Source organism: Telmatherina bonti, assembly GCF_933228915.1.
Source record: "Telmatherina bonti genome assembly, chromosome: 20".
Classification (NCBI taxonomy): domain Eukaryota; kingdom Metazoa; phylum Chordata; class Actinopteri; order Atheriniformes; family Telmatherinidae; genus Telmatherina; species Telmatherina bonti.
This window is the reverse complement of record NC_136618.1, coordinates 16,647,199-16,657,983: the sequence shown is the minus strand read 5'-3', so window position 1 is coordinate 16,657,983 and position 10,785 is coordinate 16,647,199. Positions and strand designations below refer to the sequence as shown.

The 10,785-nt window shown below is 42.0% G+C and overlaps 1 protein-coding gene across 2 annotated transcripts in view; it reads left to right on the top strand.

Moving 5' to 3' along the window:
- The first annotated feature begins 1,022 nt into the window (after window positions 1-1,022).
- Window positions 1,023-10,785, top strand: part of prex2 (phosphatidylinositol-3,4,5-trisphosphate-dependent Rac exchange factor 2) — a 101,677-nt gene continuing 91,914 nt past the window's right edge. For both annotated transcript variants that reach the window (XM_079259835.1, XM_079259836.1), the window contains exon 1: window positions 1,023-1,403. In XM_079259835.1, the coding sequence (XP_079115961.1) occupies window positions 1,269-1,403 (135 nt within the window). In that variant the 5' untranslated portion in view covers window positions 1,023-1,268. The remainder of the gene's footprint in view (window positions 1,404-10,785) is intronic.

Genomic DNA, 10,785 nt, shown 5'->3' with positions numbered 1-10,785 from the left:
TTCTAACATGCTACTGTTGGTATTCACACTTGTTTTGAGATTCAATCACTGCCAGGTGTCCTACATGTATGACTGGAAAATGAGCGGCACCTAACTCATATACTGATAGTGGAATTAGATTCTTCAAAATCTGGGATCTAAATCAATCTTCCTGGATGACAACATTCTCTCCCTACAGAGCCAGGGATAAGAGCGGCTTGTTGGGAGTACAAACTTAAATCCTGCACATGGTAGAACGACCAACACAATCAATGGTCACAATGGTTGACCTTCAACAACTCCTGGTAAAGGAATGGGTTACCATTCCACAGCAAAATCGGACCAGGCTCATGTCTGTGAAGATATTCATTCATCAAAGTCATATTATCTAACATAAGCTGAGTCAAGTTAGCTGGAGCAGGTTTGAGTTGTTTAAGGTGTCTCACTCATCAGGTGAAACTGTCTTAGAGCTAAAGTTCGGACTCAACTTATGTCAGAGACCAGTATGAGGAGGAGGTTGTACCAAAGTGTCCATGTAAGGATATTCTTCATGCCACTGAGGGGGACACGTTAGGCTGTATTGCCCATTGAACAGAAGCATCTGTTACCTCATAAGTTATAAATGGTTATTTATAAGTTTTATGATGATATATAAATGATCTATAATGCAACACTGATTGGTATTTTTTAAGTTAGAAATAAGCTATCAAACAAAAATATAATTTTTTTATTTTAAGTGAATAACTCCCAGAAACAAAAAACATTTCATGGCATTACATTTGAAGAAAATTGAGCTTTTAAGGGTATAGTGAATTTCCTGCAGGTTTTTTCAGTACATATTTCCCTTCTACTCGAAACAGTTACCGTCGTCTTATTTTGAAGAGATCAACCGGAAGTGGCTGCTGTGTTTCGTGTCTTACTTGACAGCTGGTCCTTAACGCCGTCGGGAGGCTGGAGCAGGATGAAGGTTTAAGGAGTCACATGGACCAAACTTTAACTTGAGTCCGGCTGTTGCGCGCAGCCCAGTCACACCCTCAGTGGGAACCAGTAACTTACTGCAGTGGAACTTTTCGATGCTTAATCCAAACACTTCTCCTTTCTTTTACCTGGATTTTTCGGTATTTTTCCGCCTTTCGTGGACTTGACGCGCAGACACCGGTTGCTCCTTGAGTTGTGTGACCATGCTACGAGCTTCCCTCCTTCGTATCTGATGTGAAAGTGTGGTCTGCTGAAAGGAATACCTTTTTCTTTCCTTTGCATTTTTTTTTTTTTTATTAAAAACACCAACAATGACAGATGAGAGGAGTGAGCACAGAGCTGAAAGCGGGAAGGATTTGGAGAAACAGCTCCGGCTGCGCGTGTGCGTCTTAAACGAACTTTTAAAGACTGAACGCGACTATGTTGGGACGCTAGAGTTTCTCTCGGTGAGTGTCAGAAAAGTTTAAACCCTTTCAAAATACACTTTTACTCAGAAAAAGCCTCCTTTCCTCAGTATAAATAATGAAAAGGTCCAGCCTGCTTAGTATGCATGATGCATCAGCCTGCAGAGCCGGAGGAAGACCACTAAAAGTGTGTCAGGTTCCCCTCTTCTGCTAGCTGGATGTCTATTAACAATTAACGGAGTTGTTTGCAGCACTTTGTGAACACATCCTACTGATGGAGATCTTAACCTTTCTGCTTGCAAGTGTGAAATTGGGAGAACAGCCACAAAGAGGCATTGCACAGCCAGTGTCATGTCTAATCCGCTTCTCAGCCTGCTCATGGGATGTCTGAGGCTCGTAGGGGGCTTATGTGAGAGCTCACATGCACATAAATTGTTTAGTTTCACAAGTCCTGTGCAGTTATAAAAAAAAGCAGGCAAAAGTAAAAAGATAATGCTGCTAAGGTTTGCACACTTGTTAAGTTAAGCCTCACATTAATGGGAATTTGGTTAGAAAATAATACAGCAAACTCATGTAAAAGAGTTAATGTGTTCGATAAACTGTGTTCCGGTGATTTTGTTTTGAAGGAGCCAGACCGGAAGTGTGCGCTGTGATGTGGTGGTAAAAAAAAAGGAGGGGACGGTAGGGAAATAAAGACGGCGGCTGTGCCAGTTCCGCAGAAACGCTCCGTGTCCTTATTTTGTACATTACAAGTATAGGCGCGCAAACGGGACGCTCGGTTACACTCATTTTTCTACAACTGGATTAATACTCCACATCATAATTACCTCACTTATGTTGAATGTAAACACACAGGGGAGCATTTCACGTCTCATCGGATCCATATGGCCCGAGTCCTGCCAGAGACGGGGCAGGTGGACGCAAATGAAAACCATTGGCACTGGCAGCACATTTCCAGCTTCACATTTGGGATAACACCTGGTTGTTGCATCACACGAGTCATGTGCTCTCAGCTTGATGCCGTTACGTTAAATATCACTGAACATCAAAGACAAGAGGGAGGGAAAGTGTTGAAAGCAGTTGGGCTGCTGTGTGCCTTGTAAGTGGTTCAACTTTGCAGGGAAAAGATGCAGGCGGATTTATACGTCCTGATATTTCCCCAGACTACATGTACAGTATGAACGTGTTTCGCCCCAATCCTCTGCCACCAGATGTTTCCAATGGAGTGGCAGAGGAACCAGAAAAGGGAAGGAGCTCTATCCCAGGAGATTACATGAGGGAATGTGTCCTCTGTCCTAGAGATGGGGGTTTTGGGGGAATGCAACTACCCCTCCTTTATCTCCCCTGTTGTGCTGGAACTGGTTTTCATTTCAGAGGTGACTGATCTTTGCAAGGCCTCTCTGTTCTGGCTGGGAATGTCAAGATGGAAGCACCGGATTGAGATCCAACAGTGAGAGATAGCTTATTGCTTTAGTTGTGGGTTATGGCTGATACAGCTGGATCATGATAAAGAAGGGTTAGAACACCAGAGACAAAGAGTCACTCTTATCTGCTGCTGTGTCTTCTTAAAGATCCTAGAGAGCATTGTGGAAGTCGCTACGGATGATCAAAGACCGGCTCTACCGTGGAGAGGGGTCATACTGAAGACTTTTCATCTAATCAGAGAATCACAAACGTGCCTTCCCCCGCTTGCTTAACTACAGCCAGTTACAAACACAAGTTTCTGTGTCTGGAGGTCACAATGCACCCACCTCCCCTCCTCCTCCTCCTCTGTATGACTCTTGGGTGGGTTGATCCAAGGGGATTCCAAGTTCCAGCACAGAGAGGAGCAGGCTGAATGTTGCCAGAGGGGTGAAGGGAAAATGTGTATGGCAGATCACACGGTAGATATTGCCTGGAGGGTGAAGGGCATAGAGGGGTGGTCTCTGTGATTTGCTGGGCTTGGTGCCTTCTCTTGTAAACCATATTTCCTGGAGGAGGAATTCCTCCGAGGTTGGGAAATGCTACAGAACAATGAGGCTCCGGTTAGTTGACGAAGTTGAGCTGAAGAGCAGAGATCGTTGCTGCTGATCCGTGGGACCTAAACACAATGCCCCATAAGGCCCACTTTAGTATCAAGGTATTGGAAAACAACAGATGATTGGAGCGATTCTGTTTTAGGAGAATCTCAGCCTATTGTGTCAGTGTTCCTTCTCTTCTGGGAAAATATGCAGATTGCATCTTTAAGGTGTCAGTGTTGGGAAATCTAAATGTGACTTTCCTTGAACTTCTTTCGGCTTTGGATCACCTTTTGTGCAGAACGTACCAACTTCCACAGTATTCTCAAAGTAAAAGGAAGGCTCCAGGGAAGCTGAGATATCTCTTTCCTTTCTTACATAATGAACAATTATAGGTTTTAATAGTGGGCGGTAGTGAACAGGGCTGTTTATCTTGAGAAGATAGGAGCCAGTAAAATGACAGTGCAATAAAAAGCAAAAAAAATAATCAAGATGTAATGTAAACAGACACTATAATGACGCATTTACGCAGTTTTTCAGCTCACACTCTCAGAGGAAAAGCTTTATTCAGACTTGACTAAGAGACACAAAGCCGTTGGCTTGCATGGTAATCTGAGGAGAGGAATGTCCTGATTCTGGAGGGAGATCTGAGCCGCAAGTTATTATTAATATATTGCAAAGAGCTCTGCAGTACAGTACGTTAAGTGGTCCCTTAGCTGCTGCCCTCCACCTCCAACAAAAGCCTCTGTAATGAGTGTAATGTTTAAAATATATTTAGTCCTTTGTATAAGTTGCAATAGATGAGATTTATAGATATTGTAAAGCTTCAAAATCCTTTGTTTTGTTAGACTCTAAAGAAAACCTATTTAACATCACAAGATGAAATTCAAAGAAGTCCTCTCTGTCAGATGTGAGTTCCCCAACTTTTCAAATAGAACTTGCACTTTTATATATCCTGGGTTTGATTTGGAAGATTTGCTAGACAACTGCTTGCTTGTATTATTTCTGGAACTGCAGGAAGTTGGAAAAATCAGGACTAATGGAGAAATCAGAGACGGAGCGTTTTACAGGCTCTTAGAGACTCAGGTGCTTTGTGTGTGTTTGCATTTGGATGTTCCACTTCTCTCTCTTAGGACTTGGCTTTGTTTACATCCTGGATGAACAGTCACTGCAGCAGCAGAGGCCGCTGGGCTTTTGCTAGTAGCGTACGACCCCTGGGCAGTCCCGACGGGGGTCAGATTGAGGTCTGGGGAACGGGAAGGCTCATATCCTCTGGACATGCTGCGGATGATCCTGAAGGTTACAGGCTCTTTTTCCTTTCCCGTCTCCAAATCTGAAGATGTGGTGGCAACATTTTGCCTTTCACCTCTCTCCTACACAACAGAAACAAAGAAAGAGGATTTTTGATGTAATTAAAAAAAAAAAACGATATTGAACATAATTACATGCATGGAAATGTATTATGTTTATGAGATTAAATTTGCCCATTTCATGGTCTAATCAGAATCCAAACCTTATCAAATTTAGGAATGTGTGAAATCACTTAGATGATAAATGACATGAGATGTAATGATGCATACTCAAAAATATGTATTTTACTGTGAGTGAAAAGCTAAGTTGTGAATACTTTAGGGGTACGGGTGTCAAACTCCAGTCCTCGAAGGCCAGTATCCTGCAGGTTTTTTCCATGCTCCAACACACCTGACCAAAAATTCACAAATAGGTTGACAAGAGGCAACTGGATCCATTTGATTTGAATCAGCTGTGTTGGTGCAGGAACAACAAAAACCAGCTGGATACTGGAGGACTGGAGTTTGAAACCCCTGCTTTAGCGAGTCAAAGTTTAGTAAAAGTAGTAATGTGTAGCCTGGTGTACAGATGTGATGATGGTAAAGAGGTCACAAGACTCCCTCTTATCCTCTTTAGAGGGCAGTTTTTATTGTCCTCAATGGATAAAAGGAACCAAAGACAGTTCAGTTTTATAGCAGGGGTATAAAACTTTATTCCTATGGTATCTTGTTTGCTATTTAATTTCTGAAGTTTGCAGATGAATCAAATCTATTTAATCAGTCACTAGCAACACGTGTGAGTAAAATGCCAAATAGACAATGGTCCAAAAAAAAGGGGAGCAGACTATTAGTTGCAATTCATTTTTGTATCAGAAACCAAGCAAGTAGAATCCCGCAAGGACTGGCATGTGTTGGTACCGTACAACACCTAGGCTGGTGTCTAAATAGCACAAAGTCATGTACCTTGAAATACCCCAAGCATCTGAACTTCAGCTGTTTTTCTCATTTGAAAATGATTTCATATAGAAAATAAGTCATACTGTAGCTCCTCAGACCCAGTTTAACTAAGAATAACTCATATTTTGCTTTCATTCAAGTAACAAGTTGAGCCACTGGGCAGAACTTCATTGGCTGTTGAATCCATTTAATACATGCCAGGTGTGCTGGAGCAGGGATGCAGCGAAAACCTGCAGGGCAGCGGCCCTTGAGGAGTCACTTTGGACACCCCTGTATGAGAGTACCTAGACAACTGTCATGATAGGAGAAATGCGATTATTTTGGGATTTTTTAATTTTAAAAAAAAATTTTTTTTTTTTTTTTTTAGGAAGAAGCAAGGCTAATAGTGCAAAAGACTGAATAAACTCAGACCGTATCCAAGATTAGACCTCCGGTAGTCACATTTGCACGAACGTCCAATGCAAGATGCACAAAACGGATTTGTGAATGGAAATAGAATTGAATGCGAATCTACCATCTATGTGGTGCATTTCCTTTGTTTGCTTTACCCTTGAAGCCTGGATAAGACCTGTCTGGAGTCGCTTGCAGGCAGATGAACTACTGTTATCTTTGTTTTATGATAAAGCCCTTACTTCTCCAAACTCAGCCCAAAAATTTGGGTTGGAACAACAGTAGAATGGATATCCATGATAGGTGTAGCTATTATCACGTCACCTGTTTGTCTACTGACATTTTAGCTTCCAGTTTTTACTTTAAGGAGAACTGGATTTCTGATGCTTGTTGAGGATCTAAAGCAGACCAAGGCCAATATCTCTGGTCTTATATGAAACTCAAAGCTTGTGCATACCCAACAAGAACAGAGAGGCCTTAGCCCCCATGTTGTGTCTTATGATAACTAGTTTTTTTTTTTGTTGTTTTTAAAAAAAAAAAAAAAAAAAAAAAAAAAAAAAAAAAAAAATCTCCCTCTGCTGATAAATCTTTCGTTCCTTCTGATTTGGCTATACTTGGGATGTGTCTGGACTCTCCGGACTGCAGGTCCATAAATATATAGCAATTTTGTGATATCATCCCGTTGTTACAAAAGCTAAACATTAGATACTAGTCAATGTTATTGATTGTGCAAAGACGCTACAAAGCCTGATTGAAAATTACCATAGACTGCTTTTCTTTTTGTTTCTCACCACTTCTGAGAGGAAGTATCTCTTTTCCATTTTTCCTGCTTAATAACTGTGCTACCTATGAGACTGGAGCTCATGCAGCAACCTTTGACGGTTAAAAGTGAAGCCTATGCAGAAGTGCCAAATATTGTAGTTCACCCATCATCCACTAGGATTAGAAACAGAGCAAACCCCGATTGGAACGGCTCAGGAGATAGGACCCAAAAGAACCAGAAGACCTCAGGACTAGGTTAAAGATTTTATTGCCAATTACTGGGGTCGAGGAAGCAGGAAGCCAATTCTAGAAAAAGGCCTGAAGTACCCTTAGAGGTTCTAAACTGGGTTCGGCTGGTGACGACAGGATAGTTAGTGGGATTGCACATAGGGAGAAGCCAACTCCAGGGAGAAATGATGTCCAAGAAGAAAAAGGAGTTCCTCTCACCAGAGATAGTTGAGGGTTTGTCCAGTATCCAAAATCCAAATCCAAAAACCAGTCCAGGGTCCATACACCGAGTTGACTCACGAGGGGAAGCGATAAGGGAAAATGTCAGGCAGGCAGGTATTCGGGAGAAGGTGAAACAGGGCAGGAATACAGGGTGCTCTAGAGCGTTAGTGTAGGCTGGACACACTAATGCTTGCTGCTTAAATAGAGGGAGGCACAGGTGGAATCCATCAGCTAATCAGCACAGGAGGATGCCTTCAGGGACAGCTGTGAAAAATCGTAGACTCTGATGTTAATAAAGGCCAACTTCACAGCAGAATTAAACATGTTTATAGCTTACCACAAAACATTTTAGGTTTATTAGGTCAGGTTTACCATCATGACAACTGTGGACGGAGTGAATTTTTTAATAACTGATCTGTTTAAAAGTAATTTAATCTCAAAATTTGGCATAATTAGGGGCATGTCCCTCTGATTGACAGGTACCTGAGCACATAGTGTAGCACAACCTTGATTTTTGGCCAGCTAACAGCATGATTAACACCCCTATCTGTTACCTGGTTAGCTGCAGGTTAGCTCTTAGCTACAGGCTGATTGGAGTTTGATAGATGCCTGTCATCAACTCCATCAACTCCACCTCTTTGGCTATTTTTGTTATCTCTGGGAGTGACGGCACACATGATGCTGCCAAGATAGCAATTCAAAATCATGATTCAAGATTCAAGATTACTTTATTTGTCCCACAGCGGGAAAATTTACAGTGCAACTGCAGCGAAGAGAACACACAGGAAAAAGGACTAGGCATTAAATAAACAGAGATAATAAATATAGAATATAAAAATAGATAAAGGATAAGAAAGTGATGGGCTTTAATGAACTTCAGCTTTTCCGAAACCTTCGGGTGACGTCACGGAGACTCTGTCAATCTTTTATACAGTCTATGCTGAAGCTACATGGTTCCCCTTATCTGTGAGCAAAAAGTTGAACTAATTATGGCAAATTTTAATTAATATCTCCTCCAACTTAGGCATTTTCCACATGTACAGATGTGCATTATCAGCAAGTTAACGGAAAGTAGAGGTGAAAGGATATATATTTTTTCTTGACTCTTTTTAATTGGATTTACTCTGGAGTATGCGGGTTGTTTCTCTCTCATGTCTGCCCCCCCCCCCCCCCCCCCCCCACACTCTCCATGAAGCCTCTGAACTAATGAAGTGCATTTTAATTTCACACTGCTGCCATTTCATGATTGGCCTACATTTTATGTTTTCAAGGATGCACCTTTCACTTCTGCACCTCTTTCTGTCTTCCTCATTATGAAAGGGATTCTCCTCCTTGGTGACCATACTGTGGTGGGTGGTTATTTTTTGCTCTTCAGATCTTGCATATGCACAATGATTACATGCATTTTAGCAATGTATGTATGCACAAACCTGTTTAAATGTAAATTTTGAGTTTGCCTTTTGAAAACCTGGTGATGGATGATGGTGGGAATGAACTTGGCATCATGGGAATCGTCTCCTGCAGAGAGTTTTGCATCAGCCATGAATGCCAGTTAAAACTTTGGCTTGTTCTTCATCTTCCAGTTGAGCAATGCTGTGTTGGGAGCTGCTCAGTTTTACATACTTGTCACCATTCTTTCCCCACTAAACTTTATATGAAAAAATAAAAAAGGACATCAGCTGTTGAAGTGCTTGAGAATATGTGAGCTTAGAGGGATTTGTGCGTAAAATCTTTTTCTCTGGTGTAGCTGCATTGATTAGAGTTGGTTTTAGTCCTGTACACATTTTCTCTGTCCTCTCTTGCAGTTTTTTTTACACAGGAGAGAGTGCTTTAGCTTTTGTCTCCGAGACCATTTTTCAAGCAGGATTTCCTTCCTTCCTGGACCTCCCTGTCTTTACATTGTGATGCTTGTTTTCCTGCTTAAACACACATACGCTCTCATGTCATGGCTACAGATGCCCACTTAACTATGTGACGATTTGCTGCATTGTGCGACAGGGCAGCAGTAAAACCGCCGAGTGGCTCCAGTTCAGGAGGTGGAGGTGGTGTTTGTTGTCTGTGCCCAGAGGAGAAGGAGGCCTTTGATTTGGCCGGTGCCAGCTGCCTGGTCACATGGTGTCTGCACGCGACGAGTAGAACCGTGGTAAACACTTGTCAGGATGTTCATGAGGTGTGAGAGGGTCATCATTACAAGGGGGCTGTTTGTGTTAGCTGACACGCTCTGATTTGATTAACACACCCTTACTTATGCTCAGATCAGTAGTCTGAAGACATGGTTGGCAAAATGAATAAAACAGTCATAGCTCAATGAATTCATTTCCAGGTCTTGGTTTAATGTCATGAACAGTTTTACTGATTATGTAACTTAATGTCTCATGCTTGCATGTTTTGCTGATAGAAGAAAACTCACACTTTCCATGATATTCGTGTCTCGGTCCAGGCTTAATGTCAGGACTCAGCAGCTGTCCGACATGATGGGGCATTCCACAAATCATCTAATTAAGCCGCTGAATCGGGTTTTCTGTTAAAGCTTTAGATAAGAGTCTCTCTGTTTGCTCGGTATGCAGACATCCTTTCCATTTTTTTCTGTATTTTCTTTCATTGTGGATCTTTTGCTTTGTTTAAATTTTTTTTTACTGCCTACTGTCTAGTCCTCTTTGGCCTAGAGGCAGTTTCTGATTTTATTTTAGGGAAATGATAACTAAAAGAAAAATTACCATAAGTATGAGGGTGAAAGTCTAACCTTCTACATGAGACCACAGGGCACATTTTGGATTGTTCTCTATCTTTGAGAGGAGAAAATTCCATTACAACATAAAGAAATTATAAATACTGCTTCACGTTTTTTTAATCTTGCAAAAACCTGAAGCCACAGGCCTGGCTGGGCTGGGCGATTAATCGGATTTTTATCTCAATTACGATCTGGGTTTTCAACGATCATGAAAATAAATGGCTGCGGTTATTTTTCTCTTTGCAGTTTCCTCTCCTACTGTCTTCAGTTGCTATTCGAGTGTCACTGACATTGCAGCGCTGTGCTGTAAACTCCTCCTACAGCCGCTTTGGTTTCATTCAGCCACTGTTGCCAACTTGGCGACCTTCTCCCTAAATCTGGTGACTTTTTCTGTTAAAAGCGACTAGCGACAAATCTAGCAACTTTTACTGGAGTTATTAGAGACTTTCCTGGTGTTTTGGCGACTGACCTAAAGGCACATATTGTTCTGCAGTTACTGTAAAGAACGAGCAGCGGGAGTCCCTCCCCGTCCTAAAGCACTCCCAGGCGGCCAGTCTCAGTCGGCTCCGGCTGCAGGTCGATGTAGAATAACTGCAGTAGGTTGTGGAAGTTCACTACAACATAGTTTATACCATGGTCAGTGAGAACTAGCTGCATTATTGTATCCATAGTTCGGCTAGTTAAATCACTGTAGTATCCCTTCGTTACGGGGCGTTACCATAGCAACGTGTTAACAGCTCGTTCAGATCAGCTGTCTTTTAACAGGTGAATGAGAGAAACACGCTGTAGCCTGACAGCGATTGTTTGGCATAAAAAACGCACCCAGGCCAACATGAAATAGTTCCTAT